At 31.3% G+C, this 22,498-nt stretch overlaps 1 protein-coding gene across 4 annotated transcripts in view; it reads left to right on the top strand.

Annotated features, from left to right (window-relative positions):
* LOC106051983 (protein mono-ADP-ribosyltransferase PARP14-like) overlaps positions 1-22,498 on the top strand; it is a 47,604-nt gene that overhangs the window by 20,065 nt on the left and 5,041 nt on the right. For 3 of the 4 annotated variants that reach the window (XM_056022449.1, XM_056022451.1, XM_056022450.1), the window contains exons 4-22: positions 219-342; positions 1,888-2,040; positions 2,938-3,140; positions 4,912-5,084; positions 6,257-6,336; positions 7,647-7,759; positions 7,971-8,085; positions 8,398-8,500; positions 8,618-8,721; positions 9,436-9,514; positions 10,573-10,695; positions 12,520-12,585; positions 15,378-15,557; positions 15,938-16,096; positions 16,306-16,493; positions 17,159-17,451; positions 17,598-17,770; positions 19,002-19,159; positions 21,170-21,347. In XM_056022449.1, coding sequence (XP_055878424.1) covers positions 219-342; positions 1,888-2,040; positions 2,938-3,140; positions 4,912-5,084; positions 6,257-6,336; positions 7,647-7,759; positions 7,971-8,085; positions 8,398-8,500; positions 8,618-8,721; positions 9,436-9,514; positions 10,573-10,695; positions 12,520-12,585; positions 15,378-15,557; positions 15,938-16,096; positions 16,306-16,493; positions 17,159-17,451; positions 17,598-17,770; positions 19,002-19,159; positions 21,170-21,347 — 2,765 coding nt within the window. The remainder of the gene's footprint in view (positions 1-218; positions 343-1,887; positions 2,041-2,937; positions 3,141-4,911; positions 5,085-6,256; positions 6,337-7,646; positions 7,760-7,970; positions 8,086-8,397; positions 8,501-8,617; positions 8,722-9,435; positions 9,515-10,572; positions 10,696-12,519; positions 12,586-15,377; positions 15,558-15,937; positions 16,097-16,305; positions 16,494-17,158; positions 17,452-17,597; positions 17,771-19,001; positions 19,160-21,169; positions 21,348-22,498) is intronic. The other variant, XM_056022452.1, reaches the window with a different exon arrangement.

Raw genomic sequence — 22,498 nt, 5'->3', positions numbered from 1 at the left:
GTTTATAGCAGCAATTTCAGCAATTTATTTTTAAGCAACAATTGTTTTTTTTTTATTTTATTTTAAATATTTACCTGTGTTTCATTGAAAGTATTTCAACATTTAGTTGCTAACATCAATTTCTTAGTTTTTAACCAGCATATATGTAACAGCTAGGCTACATGGAAATAACTTTTGATTTTTTTGATATATAACAATGTTTATAATCATGTTAATAGTTCCCAAGAAAAGTCTAAAGGAATAGCCATCGCTGTGAAAGCACTGAAGCACATTGGATCAAGAGATTGGAGGAGCAGTAAAGAATTTGTTGATAGTTGTAAAGAAGACATATGGCATGAGCTGGTAAACCTATATAATTTGGTTTTATCAAACAAGATTTTTTCAGTTCCATAATATGTTTTCCTTAGGGTTTTTCTTTATACTAATGAATGGGCTTTTTCTTTTAGTTATTATTAAATTTAACTAATTTGATCATTATAAATATTTGTTCAGTTCAACATGTTTGTAAAATGTTTTACATGTTTCGGATGTTTCTTCAGATTCCGAAGATAATAATAACCTCGGAGGATGGCAGCAAGCAGGGTTTGAACCTGGGCCATCGAGATGCTTAACAACAGTCTAGAGCAAATACCACATGACCAGGCAGCCATTGTTATCTTATAAAATACAGATGTTACTTCAAAAAATAAGATGATTACATCACACGCATGGCCTTCTGTCAATCTAGCCATGCAATTAACTAATAACTTAAATTCTGCCAAGTCACTGGCTCAGGCAACCCTTTTTATGCTCTAATAGCACTAGGGAAGAAGGAGCATTTGTACAAGTTTGTCCTAGGATAACGACATATAAATATTTCTCATTTATTTCTAAGGGCTCTTAGTCTAAGTAATAACTACATCAATTTACTGCATGTATGATATACACTAATAAATGCTTGTGCAGAAATTTCTGCTTTCATTATAGACCATTGTAGAGAGAGAGAGAAAGATGATTTGAAAAAAAAAAGAATCGAACAAAATGATGTGATTAATGAAAGAAGGAAGATAAAGATATGCAACCTATGTCTATATCAGTTGTCATTATCATGCAAGTTTAGTGTTACCATTAACACATCATCATCATCAAATCTGAGTGCGGGCTTAAAATATTCAAATCCATTAACACCTAGAGTGATACATTCTTTATGCAATTAAAAAAGGAACTTCTTCATAGAATTATCTATTTGTATTCGTTTTACATGAAGTTTAACATAAAGGTTGTTTAGCTGGGTTTTTTTTTGCTAAATATATTTTTTAAGATACCGGTACTTAGTAGTAAATGTCAAATTGCTAGTCTAAACATACTGACAATTCAGGTCAATGTAAGATGAGTGTTTTGTTTTACATGTTTTGAACACTCCTCCAGAATTGAAGATTTTTACATCGTACCCAAATGTTTCACAGGATTTTGACACATTTATATTCAATTAAAGGAGGCGTGGTGGCTGATCGGTAAAGCGCTTGGCTTCTGAACTGGGGTCTTAGGTTTGAATCCTGGTGAAGACCAGGATTCTTAATTTTAGGATCTTTGGGCATCTCTGAGTCCACCCAGCTCTAATGGGTACTTGACATTATAGGGGAAAAGTAAAGGCAGTTGGTCGTTGCCTTAGCCACATGACACCCTCATTAATTGTGGGGCCACAGAAACAGGTGACCTTTACATCATCTGTCCCATAGATTGCAAGGTCTGAAAGAGGAACTTTACTTTTTACTTTCAATATTCAATTAAATTTAAACTGGTAGAAACACAATTTAGTCTAACTGCAAATGAGCTGAGCAAAACTATAGCTTAACATGAATTGAACTTCTGTTATTTTTTTACACATTTTGTTTCTATTCTTATTAGTTCCTCTATCTGTTACTTATCCTGTTATCAATTGTGACACCAAAGGATAACTCAAAGTCAGCTGGTGCTTCCTTACTGGTTTATCCTGTGTTCACTTGTGTTGTAATTACCATATGTGCCTTCACACTAATTTACAAATTTCTCACTACTAAGGTAAATGAATGTTGTTGTTTTTCTACGTATATATTTGGGATAGTAGTTTTGTGTAAATACTGTTTAAAGATTAAGTCTAAAATTTAATTATTTAAAATTTTAAAATTCAAAACAAGTAGTCAGATTTTTATGATTATGATTGTTGTAAAAGGATCCAAAGTCAAGGCTAGGGTATAAGAATACATAACATATTCTTATTATTTCACTTTTAGGTAAAAAAATTTTTTTTTTCTTTTTTTTATATTTGAGTGCCCTAATTTGTTCTTAAAATATATTTATATACATTCTCTATCTATTGTGTGTTGAGGTGATATCACATTGTTTCCCCTAGGATTTAATGTTGATTAAACAAATTAAATGAACTAATTAAATTTAAAAAGATAAACACTGCACAAATTGATGTAGCTAACTCAAGAACTTGACAACTCAGGCTCCAAATAATTTAGCACTTTAATCAGTGTAATAAATAAATAATAAATAAACTTAAAAAAACAAACAAATACTTTACAAATGTCTATCATCATTGTAGTCAGCTTATAGGCTACTGGAGTATTAGTCTCCCCTTAACTCTGTTGAATCTCAAGCTCACTTGGCCCAAGAACTTCTTGAAAACACAGTCTTTTTTTATATTGTCCTATCTCCATATCACTGTTTATCTACACAGAAAGTGTTTACATCAATCTGCTCAAAGTACACAGGCCTGTGTCCTACGTGTCAGATAATCACACATGACTATACTGACCCACACCACTAGTTCAGTTACATCCATATTTTTGGTCAAGACTGAATGTAATAGTTAGCCCTTTTAAGAATATTAAACCAATGTAATTGCATTAAAATATGTTGACCTTTCAGTGGTATGGAATTGACCTGTCCTATTTATTTTATTACATTCAGAGAACTGAATTCTTAAGTGTGAAAAAAAATCCTTTCACTGGCATCAAGCAAGATTTCATGAAGAAATATTTGATGGAGGATGTGAAAAAATTCAACTCATCACATATAAGAGTAGCAGAAATAAAAGTCACACCAGAACTTTTCATTATGACTGGCAAAAAAGGAAATATATGGAGTTGTGAAAATCTTGTACAATATCTAATGTAAGTCAAAATGAGTGCTTAGCACTGATAACAAAATGCCTTTTATGTCCCTTTATTTGATTCAAAATGAATAAAAGATCTGAAAGTTGTATCGAAATAATTAATTTGCTGTTAAAGTGTTCCTCACACCATTTTGTGAAATTGGAGACAGTGTCTGAGAAATTTGATTTTAAGTTTCTAACTTCTATAGGTCCAACACAATCCTTTATGGGTATATTTCTTCACCGTCACCTATCATTTAGTCTGTAGTGCCATTACCACACTTTGATCTTTCAACTGTATTTCAATGAGATTTTTTCTCTGTCTTTTGCCTTGGATAGAATCACTCTTAATATTTCCTGAAAATTGGTTTAAGAACTATGAATAATTCTTTCAGAACTGCCTTCATAAGTCCATTGCCCTTGTAAGAAAATCTAAGATTGAAATTGCAGTTTAAACATTACTCTCACTCATTTATTTTTTATGTTTATTTTTCCTCACTACCTGACAAAATGACTTAAAGAAACATTTTTAAACTAATCATTTCACCATTAGCATTAAATAACATCTTCCTTAGCTATCTGATTTTGCCAATTCTGGGTCATTATTACCTTTTCCATAGATATAAAGATTTTAAAATTTAGTTACATGTAATGTCTATATTATTGGTTAAGTCCGCTTGAGTCTTTGTTGATGCAGTTATTTTTACTAGTGATTTGAGTTTTCAACTGAAATCGCTTTTTTTTTTCTTCTTATATGGTTATCAGTTTGTAGACGTTTATTTGCATTTATGTGGTTTTGGGTTATTGTCTGCTAGTGTGAGGTATATGTACAGTTGGAGAGCTCTCACAAAGGCTGCAGGACAAACATTTGAGACTCAAAGAAAATTCATAACTGAAAACAGGCACAGAAGAGGGAAAGAAAACTTAAATAGACTACCTGGGGAACAATGTGTAGGTAGCAACTGGGTCTGCATAGTCATGTGAAGCACTCCACTTATCTGTCAGGGGGAAGTATGGAGAGAGTGAATATGTTATTTTGATATTTTGGTATGATAGTGATATCCCCTTGTTTAAGCTTAAACTTCGTAATAGAAGACATTGCCATTTTTTGGCATTATTAAAATGTTTGTAAAATGTTGAAGAGTTGAAGATAATTACTTCCTAGTCCAAACCTCCCGCAGGACGGCAGGGGATGGGAGCGGGCAGGGTTTGAACCCGGGACCATCGATAAATCTGAACGACAGTCCAGCGTGCAAACCGCACGACCAGGTGGTGTTGGTGGAAGTATGCACTCAGTGGTATCCTCACTGTGTGACTAACTGAACTAGATTTAGAATACAGTTAACAAAGTCCAACGTCAGCAGCCAACATTTATTATGAGATAAAAGAACATATGTTCATATAGAAATGTCTCCAACAGTTATAACCTCACACTATAATAATAAATTAATATCCAAATCTTAGAGTCTCATCAGTATCTGACTATAATTTAAAGCTCTTCAGCTCAGCATTTTCTCATGTTGTACTAGCTTCTATTTCCAATTACTAGATCTTGTGTTAGTAGTAGTTAGTAGTTGCACCAACCACATATAACCTTCTTTTATCCTTGGCCTAAATGTAGTTGAACTAAACAACATCAGTTCATTATTGCAGCTTTAACTATTATAGGTTCATACTTACAGCTTATAAGCTAGTAATATTTAATATTAAGTTTTATTTTAAATATTTTGTTTTAAGAACTCAACCATGGTATCTTATTTATCCATATTTATATTCTTTGCTGGGACAAGGACTGCTATAGATGAACACAATCTGCAGCTAGAGATGTTTGGGATTCAAGAGTACCTGCGGAGTGCTGAAGGCATAGCCTTGATCAAGAAACTAGAAACTGAACATAGATGTATGATGAACTTTGTGTGGGATGTTAAATCAGAGACTAAGAAGGAAGCAAACGATGTCAAAGGTAAAAAAATAAAAAAATAATAATAATTTCTAACCATTTTTAACCATTTAAGATTTTAGAATTAAAATTTGACTTAAAATTAAAACATGTATTATAAGATAGAAATAACGTTTGCTTTACATTTAATCTTAAAATCAATGAATAAAATATCTTAGTTATACATAGTTGTAGCAGAGCTATACCTTGTATCTATTTGGAAAGAAAAGTCCAAATGATAATGATAACATGATATAAGTTCACCGGCAAAAATCAAAAGGCATGTGCACCAAAGGAAGACCACGAGAACAGTGGCTTAATGACGTAGAGGCAGATCTACAACAGCTAAAAGTCCAGGCATGGAGACGTAAAGCACTGGATAGATCAGAATGGAGAGATGTGCTAAAGCAGGCCAGGGCCCTCCATGGGCTGTAGCGCCACTAGGATGGATGATGGTTTATAAAATTATTTGTTACACAACAGGACAGATTAGTCAATGGAGACATATACTAACTTCCAGACTATTGTAAATAAAAAATAAAGTATTATAACCAAATAACAAGAACCTCAAAAGTGAAAAAGATCTTCATGCCTGAAAAAGAAAAAAAGGGCCTTACACTGATTGTAAAACTTAGGAATGTCAAGAATAAGATCATTTGAGTTTTCTCAATGGTTCAACAGATCACTTGTGGTGTCCCAATGATTCAACAGATGACTGCAAATGTCCCAAAAGTACGATAAGGTACTACATAGCGATGGTCGAATAAATCACTTTTGATGTGCCAAAGGTCCATAAAACTTAAAAAAGGTGTAAGTTAAAGTGAATTAAAGTTTTACAATTCACTTATTTCCATCAATATTTTTGAGCCATTCTGACTTATTAGCAAACTTCAGAATTTCAACAAAATGGAAAAGATTTAATCATGGTGACAAGTTAGCCATACCTAATTAAGGTCTGATGAAATTGAAATATAAATTATTGCTAATTCACAGCATAAGTCATTAATAGTCTAAATATCATAATTTTATTAGTAGTAAATATCATCATGGGTTAGTACTAGTAGAAGTACATATGTCACTATTTATTAGTAGAATTAATGCCATCGAAATGTAAGTGTATTACTTAGATGCAGATTTATTATATTTAAATCGATTATAATTTTGATTGGGATTCTAAAATCTATTTAATTTTTCAGGCAAAAGTGTTCCTCCATGTGGATGGGATTTTAATAGTATAAAAGTAAGAGTGATCCAAGGAGAAATAGACAGACAAAAGGTAGATAGTATTTTAAAGTTAATTTTTAGATTGGCTGCTTGGCTGTGGATGTTTGTCCATTTATGTGGTATACCTTCTGACTGTTGTCTAGATTGATCTGGGTTCGAAACACTGCCTGCCACCATCTCCTGCCATCCTTCAGAAATAAAGGTTATTACTTAATCAGGAAATCAGGGGATGAAAGTTGGCAGGGCTTGAACTTTGAACAGTCTTGTTGACAGTTTGGAGCACATAGCACATGATCACATAGATAGACACGCATGTGTTAATCTGGTTGTATTGTATGCGCTCTGGATTTGTCATTCGGCGGACAGGTTGGTCCCAGGTTCGAATACTGCCTTCTACCATGATGTAGTTATCTTCAATATCTGATAGAATGTCTGAAATGGGAAAACATTTTACATTTTCACCTGTATACTGGTACTGGCACCCCTTCCCTTTCTATTCACTGTTTTGAATGGCCCTTCTGATTGTGCTTCAGGATATGATTTATTACTTTTATCCTCAACTAAATTAACAATTTGTACCAAGTAATCTGCTGATCATTCTAGATCCAGCTATCATAGTAATTCACAGTGCAACAGCCAAAGACTGTACAGCAATTAAAAAGTCTTGCCAAGGCTAACCAATGGTCAATATATTTTCTAAGCAGAGCACAGATAAGCACAATGAGAATTTACTTCTGGAAGGCAATCTGTGATGAGATTCTCTCAACTTCAACAATTTCAGTCTAAACAGATTTCAGCAAGAGAATGAACATATAAAAAATGTTATCAGAGCAGGGGTAGTAAAGTTTACCTGTTATAATCATTTACAAATGTCAGGAATGATAATCATTTACAAATGTCAGGAATAATAATCATTCACAAATGCTGGGAATGCTAATCATTCACAAATGCCAGGAATGCTAATCATTCACAAATGCCAGGAACAAAAATCATTTACAAATGTCAAAATTATTATTTGATTTGTACAGAGTAACAATGTTGTAAACGATTGTGTGATATCAGTATTTTTAGTCGAATGGACTTTCTATCAATGTGCTAGTTGGCCTAATTTTGTTGTCTCAGTACTTGACATTTGAGGAGTGTGATACTCTCTCCATTAAATTAAAGTTGATGAATACCATAAAAACTGTTTTGGTCAGTATTTCAACTTATACAATAGATTTGAAATTAATATATAGATAATTTTGTTATTCTTGATTTTTTTTTCTTTGTCATTATGATTGTTCCAATGCATATTGTTAGGAAGTTGTATTACAGAGAATGTTAATCTAAGTATAGCTTATAAAGTTGTCTTTCTTTTAGACAGATGTTATTGTTAGTACAGTGGATAAGTCTCTCAACTTAAATTTTGGAACAATGGCCTCATCTGTTCTGAGAGCAGCTGGTGATATTATACAGATTGAATTGCTGACAAGGTATGAATATAATTTCTATTTATGTCAGCTAAGCTTAGACTGACCTCATTTTTAAACAATCTTTAATACTTAAAAAGATATATGCTTAGTAAAGAAACTAAATTATCAAGAAATATATTTAAATTGATTGATTTAGCCTTTCCTTAAATTATCTTTTTTTTTATTCACAACATTGCATTTATATGCAACATGTTAAATTTTCTACATTTAGATATAAAATTGGCATTGGAGTTGGTGATTTTGCTCAATCTAGTGGTGGCATGTTACCATGCGATTACATTCTTCATGTTTGTTTGCCATATTACAGACCAGATAACATCAGACAGGTACATTTTAGGAGATAATACTAACATATAGATCATTCCTATTTATCTGGTAGAAAACTTGTGATTTATAATGATATGTGAAGATTAGGAGAATGGATCATCAAAATCTTGTGTCGTTGGTCTATTCATTCTCTCATAAATAAACTCAATTAGACAATATGAAAAGAAAGTCTAAACATGTATTTATTGAGAAAATGATTTAGCTTTACAATAGAATAAAGTTACTAAACTTTGTTTTCTATATATTGTAAGTAGATGTAGAATAATGTACGCCAATTTATTATTTTTTTTCTATTTTGTTATTCCTAACAGATTCTGCATATAATCAGTAGACTCTTAGATAGAGCTGAAAAACTAAAAGCCAAGTCTATCTCCTTCCCAGCATTGGGTACAGGAATTCTGAGATATCCACCAGGTAAAAAAAAAAGAACCAGATGCACATGATTTTGAATACTGTGATATTATGGAATTATGTTGTTTGTATATTATAGTAAAAACTGTGTTTTTGTTTTAAAATATTTTTGTCTTACAGATATCTCAGCTGAAATTGTCATGGAAGCTATTAGGTTACATGCTGAAAAGAATACACATGCTTTACAGTCTGTTAATATTGTTGTCTTTCCAAAAGATAAAAAGGTTAGTGCATATATAATAAATTTTGAAATTGATTATTGGCATCAATTTTCTTTTAAATTAAAATATTTTTGCCACCTTGAAAATAAATTTTGTCTATAATTTTGTGTTTAAGTTTGTTTTTTTTTTTTTTTTTTCAATTGGTACCCTTCTTTGGGTGTAATATTTATAATTTGGACTATTTTAAAAGCTCAAAGGTATAGGGTGACATTTACCATACCATCTACATAAAAATTAATTAGAATTAAAACTGTTTTAAGCCAACAAGAAAATCAACTGGAGCTTGGTGTGGGGTCATGTTTATCTAGCGTTTTTTCTTTTACCTTCATTTTTGAAGCAGTGCTTTAAATTTTCTCTTTAAATTAATTCCAATTCTTACAAAATGAAAAAAAAAAAAGATGTCCCAATTAAAAAAAAAAAACAGTGCACAAAATAATAATTCATTTCCCAATATATATTGTCTTATGTTTGCATCATTTCTATTTTTTAATCAAAAGTTACACAAGTAAATTTTTTAATTGAAATAAAATATGAATGAATGATTACCATAGTGTGGATCAACACAACGTTAAGGAAAGCTTTCTAGAATAAAAATATTCAATTCAATTCATTATTATATATTTTTTAAAATTTAAAAAAAAAAAGTACTTTTGTGTTAGACCTAAAACTAAGTCTAAATGGAAAATGTAATTACAAATTCTTAAACTTAATCCACAGTGTTTTGATGCAGTTTTAGCTAAAGGAAGTACTCTGTTCAATGATAACCCTAGAAAATTAAATAATGGTATCTTTGAAGGTAACACATTTTGTTTATAATAATAATAATAATAATAATAATAAGGCTTGTCTTCGAGTCTGAAGGAGAAGTGCAGTATCTCATGTGGCTGTGCAGTCCTAGCTGTGATCTACATATTTTACTTCATCCATCGCAGACTTAATCGTTGTCTACCATTGGTCAGTTTAGGTTCTCTTTACGCCATCTACATCTGTTCTTGGCTATAGATTCTCTAATACTTTGGATATTGTAGTCGAAAGTTTGCACACACACATACACAAAAATGCAAAAAAAAAACTTTTTTTTTATCACAGGTGTTAAACTTTCTATGCCAGAAACTTCTAGATCTACAAGAATGTGTTCAATTCAATATCATTAAATAATTATAGACTTACATTTTTACAAATACATTTTCCATCCAACAGCAAAAAAAAACAAAAACTTTTAAGATTTATGTATTTCATGTCTTCTTTTGCATTGGCTGAGATTCTACAAAGAAACACCAGAATGTGTCTATTTGTTACTTTTATTTTGATATGTAGAGCTTCAATTTGCTGCATGGTTAATATAATAGAGATTTTAATGCTTCTGTTTGAATCTATGTTGCAAAGCTTTAATAAGCTTAAAAGTTCTACATAATTTTATTTTCAGCTTTAACTTAAAACAATAGATACATTTTCTGGCATAAAGCTGTTACTAGGATTTACTTTACATTTTTACATTGTATCTGAAATTCAAACTGTTATTTAACAATTTTGATCCATTATCAAGACAGTAAATAACTTGTATTGTTGTAAGCTTCATCTTTCTACCATTAGTAAACAGAATTTTCATATTTACAGAGCTTATATCAACTCACTTCATCTGTCTCTGGTCAAAATCTTGTACAGGTTATATTTCCTACTCCCAACTCTCGGATCAAGTTGAAACTTTACACAATTATTCTTTGTCAATGACAACACATGAATCAATAAAAAAAATTAATTAACTAAATAGTTAATCAATCAATCTAACCTAAAGAAAAAAGACAATTTTGATTTTGACTTCATGAAAAATTAAGAGAAACTTTTTTTTTTCAGTTAAAGACCATGTTTTTCAATCTGGACAAGTATTTTTTAAAATACAACAAGGGGACATAACACAACAAAATACTGATGTAATAGTGAATGGTTTGAAAGATTCTCTCGATCTTGCCAATTCAGGTAGGCCTACTGCTTAAAAAATGTGTGAATCTAACAGAAAAATATTGTAAAGTAGTTTTTTTTTAACTCATTGAAAATATCTTAAAATGGTTTGCATGGTTCAATAATGCGGGTAAAAAAAAAAAGCTATATGCTATATTGGAATTTTCACCATAAACTAAACAATGTTACTTGTGCTTAGTTGTATTTCACTTTTGACCGGAATGGAGTTGTTAATTTTAACATGGTACATTTTAATTGATCTTGATAATTGAGTCTCCTTCAGGACCGCTTGTTAGTTGCCCTTTGTTTTAAATAAGTTTTAGGTGATTGAGGAAAAGTCTAATTTACCCACACATTGAAATTAATTTAGGCTGAAAATGGCAGAGCTTAGAAAATGTGACTCTTCAGTGCTAAAAGTGTACAAAACTTATTGTATTCCTGAGAGCTATATAAACTATATCTAGCCTGGAAACAGCCAATATTAGAAACAAAGCAATCCCATTTTGCGGGTTTTATATATATTCACGCTTATCTATAATATATTGGCCTAAAGCTTATTTCCTTAAAGTTTCCATGGGGATTACAACATATTTCATGTTGAGACAATCTTTGATCTAAATATCTATAGCTTGTTGATTTTAATCATCTTGAATTGCACATATTATTAAATAGATCTTTCTAAATCTATATCTGTATTCTGGATCTCTATTATGCAAATTTTATGTTTTTTATAGGTTAGGTTTAAAAACAACAACTTTATGTATCAATACCCTGTTATAGGGAGGCGTGAAGATTTTTAATTTCAGGATCTTTGGGCGCCTCTGAGTCCACCCAGCTCTAATGGGTACCTGACATTAGTTGGGAAAAAGCAAAGGCAGTTGGTCATTGCGCTGGCCACATGACACCCTCGTTGACCATAGGCCACAGAATCAGATGACCTTTACATCATCTGCCCTATAGACCACAAGGTCTGAAAAGTGGAACTTTACTTTTTTTTTACTCTGTTATAGGACACTGTTGTCTAGTGTTAAGAGATCAATGCATCCAGTCTAGAAATAATATATGTATGTCTGTGTCTTATCTAGTCTAATAATAATCTAGGCCTATGTATGTCTGTGTCTTATACAGTATAGAAATAATATATGTATGTCTGTGTCTTATCTAGTCTAAAAATAATATAGGCCTATTTATGTCTGTGTCTTATACAGTATAGAAATAATATATGTATGTCTGTGTCTTATCTAGTCTAAAAATAATATAGGCCTATGTATGTCTGTGTCCTATCCAGTCTAGAAATAATATATGTATGTCTGTGTCTTATCTAGTCTAGAAATAATATAGGCCTATGTATGTCTGTGTCTTATCTAGTCTAAAAATAATATATGCCTATGTATGTCTGTGTCTTATCCAGTCTAGAAATAATATATGTATGTCTGTGTCTTATCCAGTCTAGAAATAATATATGTATGTCTGTGTCTTATACAGTCTAGAAATAATATATGTATGTCTGTGTCTTATCCAGTCTAGAAATAATATATGTATGTCTGTGTCTTATACAGTCTAGAAATAATATATGTGTGTCTGTGTCTTATAACAGCTTAACGACACTTCTTATATTTTTTTATAAAAGGTTTCATGAAATGAATAGCTATTTATAGTTTTTCAACCATGTATGAAATGTGTTCAATAAACAAAAATTTTGTTAAGTAATTTTTCCATTTGAGTTAGATCTACATTGTATAAATTATCTATAACATTTCATTTTCTAAATCTGCCTTCCTTTTTTTTTTGCACCTTTAGTAGCGAATCATCCTATATGTTGTTGTTTTGTTTTCAACAAAGGTCAGGCTAGTGTTACTTTACTAGAAAAATGTGGTCAGTCACTTCAGAAGGAATGCAATTTAAAAAGTTAGTGATATTTGTTTTGTGTTTTTATCTTGAAGTCAAATTTAAATTAATATCTGTTTATCTCTTTCTCTCCATCTATATTATAAAGTCTTACTTTGCTACATACTTTTGGCTTATAATTTTTTTTTTCCTTTCCCTTTCCCCCTTTCTAAAAAAAAAAGTCCTACTTACATGCTCTGACTATTCTTTGGCCTCTCATGTTAACACCCAGATGTAGATGTAGCTATTATAAATTCCCTTTCACAGAGCTATTTCTTACATTAGAAAAAAAAGAAGTGTTTATTAATTTGTTTATATATAGGCTGTTAATGGCTGCCTGGTCATGCGGTATGCTCTCTGGAATGTCATTCAGACTTCTCAATGGTCCTACTACCCCTCCCTGTTATCCTGCAGTGTCAGGAACATAGAAACTAATTACTGCAGTAACATCTGAAGCCCAGGGGTGTTTCTATGAATGTACCATAGGTTTATTTATATGAATTTAAAAATATAAGAAATTTAAATGTACTAAACACACACAAAATTGAATAGAGAACAGTAGAACTCAGTGCTCTTCTGGAAGTACATGTATCAACTCGTCAAATACTTCTCATGCTACGTTCCTCATGCCTTGAGTCATACTCTCTCTACCTTCTTGACAATACAGTCATAGTCAATAGGCAGGGTTTCAAGCCACACTGACACTGGCTCTAAAACAGTAATATTGTAAAAATCAATATAGTCTAATTCTAACAATTAAACAATATCCTCTACAATTGCAACAATCCAAGATCTTGAGAAAAAAAATACAATGAACTTACCCACTAAAATGGACAATGGTTTTCAACAGCATCTGATATTAGAAAAAACAGTACTTAAGTCAATAACATAGCCTCTTACACCAAACAGTACTTAAATCAATAATGTCCTCCTCTTACACCATTAGAGTTGGGTTGACTCAGGAGAGCCCTAAAAATCCTGAATTTTAAAATATCAGTCATCACAGGGAATTTTAATACTTTCTTCTGATTCTAGTTTAATACATTTTTCTGATTCTAATTTTAATACTTTCTTCTGATTCTAATTTAATACTTTCTTCTGATTCTAATTTTAATACTTTCTTCTGATTCTAATTTAATACTTTCTTCTGATTCTAATTTAATACATTTTTCTGATTCTAATTTTAATACTTTCTTCTGATTCTAATTTAATACATTTTTCTGATTCTAATTTTAATACTTTCTTCTGATTCTAATTTAATACTTTCTTCTGATTCTAATTTTAATACTTTCTTCTGATTCTAATTTTAATACTTTCTTCTGATTCTAATTTAATACATTTTTCTGATTCTAATTTTAATACTTTCTTCTGATTCTAATTTTAATACTTTCTTCTGATTCTAATTTTAATACTTTCTTCTGATTCTAATTTAATATTTTCTTCTGATTCTAATTTAATACTTTCTTCTGATTTTAATTTTAATACTTTCTTCTGATTCTAATTTAATATTTTCTTCTGATTCTAATTTTAATACTTTCTTCTGATTCTAATTTTAATACTTTCTTCTGATTCTAATTTAATATTTTCTTCTGATTCTAATTTTAATACTTTCTTCTGATTCTAATTTAATACTTTCTTCTGATTCTAATTTAATACATTTTTCTGATTCTAATTTTAATACTTTCTTCTGATTCTAATTTAATACATTTTTCTGATTCTAATTTTAATACTTTCTTCTGATTCTAATTTAATACTTTCTTCTGATTCTAATTTTAATACTTTCTTCTGATTCTAATTTTAATACTTTCTTCTGATTCTAATTTAATACATTTTTCTGATTCTAATTTTAATACTTTCTTCTGATTCTAATTTTAATACTTTCTTCTGATTCTAATTTTAATACTTTCTTCTGATTCTAATTTAATATTTTCTTCTGATTCTAATTTAATACTTTCTTCTGATTTTAATTTTAATACTTTCTTCTGATTCTAATTTAATATTTTCTTCTGATTCTAATTTTAATACTTTCTTCTGATTCTAATTTTAATACTTTCTTCTGATTCTAATTTAATATTTTCTTCTGATTCTAATTTTAATACTTTCTTCTGATTCTAATTTTAATACTTTCTTATTCTGATTCTAATTTAATACTTTCTTCTGATTCTAATTTAATACTTTCTTCTGATTCTAATTTTAATACTTTCTTCTGATTCTAATTTAATACATTTTTCTGATTCTAATTTAATACTTTCTTCTGATTCTAATTTTAATACTTTCTTCTGATTCTAATTTTAATACTTTTTTCTGATTCTAATTTAATATTTTCTTCTGATTCTAATTTTAATACTTTCTTCTGATTCTAATTTAATATTTTCTTCTGATTCTAATTTTAATACTTTCTTCTGATTCTAATTTAATAAATTTTTCTGATTCTAATTTTAATACTTTCTTCTGATTCTAATTTAATACTTTCTTCTGATTCTAATTTAATACTTTCTTCTGATTCTAATTTTAATACTTTCTTCTGATTCTAATTTAATACATTTTTCTGATTCTAATTTAATACTTTCTTCTGATTCTAATTTTAATACTTTCTTCTAATTCTAATTTAATATTTTCTTCTGATTCTAATTTAATACTTTCTTCTGATTCTAATTTTAATACTTTCTTCTGATTCTAATTTAATATTTTCTTCTGATTCTAATTTTAATACTTTCTTCTGATTCTAATTTTAATACTTTTTTCTGATTTTAATTTTAATACTTTTTTTCTGATTCTAACTTTTTCCTTATATCATATTTTTTTTTTTTTAGAAAATGAGATGTCATTGAAAGGGGTTATAGTGACCTCAGCACCCAATTTATACTGTCAACATATAGTTCATATCAGTCTGAACAAGTTTGATCATTCCATGGACAGAGGCATTTTGATGGCTTTTAGAGAAGCAGAAAAACTAGGAGCTAAATCAGTTACATTACCAGCTCTCCAGTCAGGTAAAGAGAATGTGTGTTCACTTTTATAGTGCATTGTTCAAGTTATGTACATGCATCTTGAAGTAGTTTTCTATTTAACTCTTTCTCTCCTATTTGACGATACCATCGTTGATTTGACCCCATTAAATTAATTTTTGAATTAATGAACATTAATTTGTGTTATATAAAAAAAGAGCATGCATTCCCTTTCAATTCTGTTATACAAACAAAATATTTTCTGATAACAAAGTTATAGAAGTTTAATCATAACAGGAAAGTGAACTATAAATGAACAAAAAGGAATAATTCCGTCAGATCATGGAAAATAATTACAGAGAGAAAGAGTTAATGTGTCTGTAGAGAAACAATAATAAATCATTTCATTGGATTTGTTTTTCTAGCCAGTAATAAGATGAAAGCAAAAACAATGAAGAAATTGATTTTTCAATCCTTAAAGCAGTTTAGTGTATTAGAACCACAGAACCTTACAGAAATCAAGCTAGTAACCAATAATCCAGGGATTCTTAATGAGTTTTTAAAACATGAAAGCCGAGGCAGAAGTAAGTATTTGTCGAATGGAAAATTTTAAAACATAATTCTGTAATGAAATCATTAAAAACATATGTTGGGGGAAAGTGATTTTTTTTTTCAAATATATAATTTGTATCTGGTTTAGAGAAGTAATATAAATTTAAAAAAAAATATTTTATTTTATTTTACATAAATGTAATTTAAAACTAGCAACTTTGTTTCACTATCTCTCTTTTAGGAGACACCAATACCTTTAGAAAAAGTACACCTGTTAGAAGTATGTCAGAGAAATTGATAGTACAGATTTACTCAACTGATGCTCATGGAAATGAAGAAATAGGCAGAAAGCTTAAAGAACGCTGTGCTTTAGCTTATAATGATGTACAGAAAGAAGAATCTAACCTGCACCTGCTCGATGACTCACAGGTAACAGTGTTGTGATAAAGTGAACAATCTTTCTCCTCTTGTCTTTATTCAAGACTGGTTTATATTTTTATTATGAGATTGGACCAAAGCGCTCTGAGCATGCTATAAGCATGAAAGTAGCGCTATATAAAAGCTATAATAATAATTACATACTTAAAAAAACATTGTAACTTGATTCTGTCAGTTTTCATCTGCAATTCTTTTAGACTTTTTTTTTATAAGCATGTGTTATCCTGCTAGCGCATATTTATAGCAACACGCTCTGGTTTCATTGTATAAAAGGGCATTTATCCTACAAGCATTAGAAAAGTACTCATGTGAGGTCCCAAATAAAAAATTTCTATAGTCTCCCTTGGGATTTGAGCAACTTAGCAAATATTTGTACACCACCATTTCACAGAAACAGAGATTTTGCTAGCAAAGATTTGTACACCATCATTTCACAGAAACAGTGAGAGATGTTGTTAGCAAAGATTTGTTCACTACCATTTCACAGAAACAGAGATTTTGTAAACATAAAAAGTCTAAACAATTAAGATTTAATATTTGAAATATTTGTCTGAAGCAAATAACTATTACTATAAAATTAATTGAATAACAATATTTATATTTATGTATTTATAATGACAGATGACCTTAAGTCATTTTTTATGTATTATATTCAGATTGAAAATTTAAAGAATCTAGGACTTGAATGTAAGACTAAGGTTGACATTAGTTGTCAGGATGGTTCAGTTCAATTGCAAGGTTTTGATTTTGGAGGAATTTCACAAGTTTATGGCAAACTGAAAGAAATGACTAAAGCCGCAGAAGAAACATCCTTTAAGAAGTCAGATTCCTTCAATATCCCTTTCAACAGAAAGACAGGAAAAGATACAGTTGAGAGCTCACATCCAACCCTACAGTCTATTGAGTGGATGTATGGTGAAGGAAAAAACTGGAACAAATATGAGCCATTGTAAGTTGGACATTTGCAGTAGTGGGGGATGGAAGATTATTGTTACAAGTACTGTTGTCTTCAAACAATTCCTTACTATTCTTACTGTTTTAATATGATTTAATTATCATATTATCATATCATATTATGATGTTATTTACATCTAGGCTGAACAGTGAGATAGAAAAAGAATATCAAAATAAAGCCAGTCACTTCACAAGACAAGATGCCAATGGCAACAAATACTTTATTGATTTCACTAGGATGATTGAAATTTGCTTAAATGATAACGGAGATAATAAATCCACATCGAAAATTAAACGTCAGATCAAAACTAAAGGTACAATAATTATTTTTTTATTTCATTCAAAGATTAGCAAACCTTGTTTAGATTTATTGCGGAGTAAACTAAAATGTTTGAGGGTATTTCTAGATATTCACATCTCTTTTGTTTTAAACCATGTGGCCCACCCCCACAGTCTTGATGGCATGACCCTGGTTGGAAAAACACTAGCTTACATTAACATTACTTCTACCATTTTAGAATTTGATAGATTCAAGCTAGTGAATTAATAGAGGATGGCTGCCTGGTCATGCAGTTTGCGCGCTGGACTGTCGTTCTGACTTATCGATAGTCTCAGGTTCAAACTCTGCCTGCTCCCATCCCCCGTTGTCCTGTGGGAGGTTTGGACTAGGAAGTAATTATCTTCAACTCTTAAGTAACATCCGAAACATGTCAAACATTTTGAAAACAAGCAAACATAGAGGTTCTTTTAAATTGAACATAATTACCAACTATAATTTGTTTCTTTTTTTTGTTTAAAGGATTCGAGTGTTTTTTCAGTGATGAAGATTATTATAACCTAGCCCAGCCCTCTTTCAGAATGGTGGAGGATGACGGTGGTCAGAGTTAATCCATTAAACTGACTGAATGACTTAAATTCATTCTGTACGACAAGTGTTTCCCAAACTGTGTTCCGCTCAACCCCAGTTTACCGCGAGGCTTGAATAGGTATTCCGCAAACTACGGAAATAATTAACTAGTAGGCCACCACGTGAATTAATCTCTAAAAAATAACAAAAGTGTTCCACTAACTACTCAGAATGTGTGAAGTGTTCAATTACGGAAATAGTTTGGGAAACCCTGCTGTAACTGATGTGTGGATGCGAGACCAAAACAGCTAGGACACGTTACAGGGGGCTCGGGTGTGATCCAGACTTGAGCAGAGTTGTGCCCCTAAAGGCAGCATAGAAATCTATTCTCAGATATCCCCTCGCCCCACTGGTCCATAAAAAGATTGGACCATATCACACTGAGCATACTGTAAGCATGAAAGATACAGCATATAAAAGCTTTTTTTTTTTTTTAATTTGCATTACTGATTGAATGGTCTCAATTTTTTCTTGTTGGATTTTATGAACATGTATTTAGTATGTATGTGGTCTATATTTTTTTTGTAAGAAATATATTTTTAAAAATTAAATATGTAGCCATATTAACATATATTTTTAATTTATAAAACGTATTAGTGCTACTGTCACTTAAATATATTTTGTTAATGTCTTTATAGATTTAACTAAAACCCAGTCCTGGCCGAAATATTGGGACTTAATGTCAGAAAAAAAGAACTTAGAAGTCATTGAATTAAAACAAGAAAGTCTGGAATATAAAGAAGTAGAAAAACATTTTAAACTCTCCCTACTGGGAAGTTCTGTATTCATTAGAAAGGTATGTATCGTTATTTTATTTGAATAGCTGATGAACTTTTCCTATTTTCCATTTTCTAGTTACATCTGAAATTAAATAAATACTTTATTGCTTTGACAGCTGCAGGAGGCCTTTAAAAGGCATCCCTTTTTAACTTGTTACTTTGTATTCATTCTGAATTAATTGACCCAGAAAAGTTTTTATGTGCAAAAAAAGATTTTAAAATAAGCTCTTTACAGGAAATTTCAATTTTAGGTAATTTTGTTTTGTATAAAGTATAACAGCTCATTTTAGTGTCTTTCCAAAAAAAAAAATGTGTAAAAATAGAATTTTATATTGTTACAAATCTCACTATCCAGGCTCGCTGCAAACTGCATCACACGACACCACCAACTTAAAGAACTTGACAACTCAGGGCTCCAAATAACGTAATAGTTAAATGTCAATAAATAACAGCCAATACTGTACAATTGGCAGCACATAACACAAGAGTGTACAAATATCCTTCCGCCGTATCAACTCTTGCACTGGTCTCTGTCTCGTCTCGGACTTGTATTGAGCCGTTGTAACGAACTGTAGATCGGGAAGTTGTGACTGACTGGTCTCTGATACCTTCGCTCTTTATATAGGGTCCCTGCTGGCCTTCTCGAACCGGACAGAACGCCGCTCGACGTTTCTGGGTGGTCAGATGACTACAAATCTCATGACGGTCCTGAACTGTGTTCACGACACCGATTCTTCCTGAACCGTCATGTTGAAACTCGTCTCGGCTAACCGTCGTAACTCATCACGCTCGACTGCTCGTCTAGTGCTGGCCTGGGGTGGTTGGCTGACTACACACACACACACACCACCCCCATCTGTGCCACCACCAGGTTTATAACAATATTTTTTTAAAAATGAGGATTGTCAGTTATATAAGCAACAAATAAATGTTCAAAGATTCAAAGCTGACCTATTTGTATACAAACATTTGATGGCAAATGATTCCTTTAAAAAAAGTGAAGCTCATTAAGAAAGCAATTTTCCAAATGTCTTATTTGACGTTCTTAATCATGTATGTTTATCAGAGACTAAACTAATTCATTAGTTTTCCTGACTGATTTAGGCAATCTGTTCTATGCTGGCACTAAGGAGATTATTTGTACAAATATGTCATTACATATAAAATATAGATGTTAAGCTTAGAGTTAATAGAAGCTAATGTCACTCCACTATTTAAAAAGGAGATAAAACTGATCACTCACCAAAATCACATCAAAAATACTAGGACATGTAATAATGTAGCAACATCATAAATCACTTAGATAAGACATAATATCATTACTCCATACCAACATGGCTTTAGGAAATATAGGTCATGTGAAACTCAACCAATAGGACTAATTGATGACTTTTCAAAGGGATTAGATAATAATGAGCAAAAAAAAAAAACACTACATATTTCTCTATAGCATATTATATATTTCACCACCGTAGCTTGCTTAAAAAATCAAAAATATTTTGGAATTACAAGAATGGATTCAGGATTTCCTGATAGGAAGAGAATAAACAGTAATAATAAATGGCTCAAAATCACACCATAAACTAAAAACTTAAATGCACTTCACAGAACAGCCTTGAGTCCACTAATGTTTCTAATTTACACGAATGACCTACCTAATAGCATAAATTCAGGACAAAAGTTTGAATATTTGCAGATGTCTGCATAGGAGGCGCAGTGGCTGAGTGTTATTTTACTAATGGTTTTGCTCTAGTCAGATGTGAATATTCATTTGTTATATATAGATTTCACTTTTTGACTTAGTGTCTGTTCTAGTTTCTTTATGTTTTCGTATATTCCTCCTCTCTCTGTACAAGTGCCTCCTTTAATTTCTTTTAATCCACTGGATATTCAGATGTAATCTTTGGAATAAATAAATTTAATATTGTTATTATTAAATGTACATTACATGTCTATGTTGTAATGAAATATAATTTTCTATTGTACCCAATAAATTTAAAATGTGAATACACGTTTTTTATTTTCAGATTCAACGCATTCAAAACAAATCCCTCTTCTTGCAATTCTGTGCCAAAAAAGATGAATTGGAACTGCACAACCCTGAGAACCATCAAAATGAAAGGAAATTATTTCATGGAACCTCAGCCTCTTCTATAAATCAAATAAATGAAAATGGATTCAATCGAAGCTTTTGTGGAAAGAATGGTAAGTCGTAACAAGAGACTGTTAATAGTGTTTATTAGAGAAAGACAATTTCTACTACAGACTGCTATCCTACAAGACAGACTAAAGAACATTGTGTTTATCATGGACAGTTGGACACTAAGCTAGGCAATGACAAAAAAGGACACAAGGAGATCATGGATCAGCAAGGACTAGGCAAGATGAATGACAATGGAGAGAGATTCGCCAAAGTGTGTGCCACTTGGAACTGTCAGGAACTGTATTCCAACATAAATGTTAATGCAAGGCAACGTGGTTATGGCTAGACTTATCAACAGAGAACCTAATTGACCACATTTTATGATCGCCTGACTGGCTGAAATTTAAGTTGAAGAAGAAGACTAGGACAGGAGGATCCAGCAGCCATCGCCTGAAAGACATTTCAAAACCGTAAGAGCTATAGGCTGCTGTATGGAACAAGTTCCTGATCCTAGAGGAAACAATAGAACAGACATGACATAAACTGAGAGAAATAGTAACCCCAAACAAGTTAAGAAGTACTTGATACCAAGTCATACACCCCAAGGTGAGGATTTCAGCTTCTGAAAGGAGATATGCATAGATTAGATCATAACGCTACGCATCATTCAGGAACAGTCCATTGAAAGAAATCACCTTTTTATATCAGATGTATATACTATGGGAACGCATTCAACAGGGTGGACATGCATGACCTTTAGAGATGACTGAGATACATGGCAGTGTCTGAGACAAGTATCAACATCCTCAGAAAGACATTTGAAGAAATGTTGAATAGTTCATCGCAGACAAGTGAGCGACACATTCAAAGTTGAAACACAAGATGGAGAAAGCTGCCTACTCTCTCTCTCTCTCTCTCTCTCTCTCTCTCTCTCTTTCTCTCTCTCTCTCTCTCTCTCTCTCTTTCTCTCTCTCTTTCTCTTTCTGTTCCTACTGGCCATAGATTGGAACAGGATGACATGAACAGACCGGAAATGAAATGGTTAAAGTTAACACTTTAGAAGCAGTTAGATAACCTAAACTATACAGATGACCTGGCTCTTCTCTCTCACACCCAATAGCAGATGTAGGAAAAGATAAGCACTGTTGCAGACAACTCAGAGCCAAGCTGTTTTACCATAAACCAAGGAAAGAGCAAGGTGTTCAAGATCAAG

The sequence above is a fragment of the Biomphalaria glabrata genome, chromosome 3 (assembly GCF_947242115.1).
Source record: "Biomphalaria glabrata chromosome 3, xgBioGlab47.1, whole genome shotgun sequence".
In the NCBI taxonomy this organism is placed as follows: domain Eukaryota; kingdom Metazoa; phylum Mollusca; class Gastropoda; family Planorbidae; genus Biomphalaria; species Biomphalaria glabrata.
Note: the sequence above shows the minus strand (reverse complement) of the source record. Positions and strands in the feature narration are given on the sequence as shown.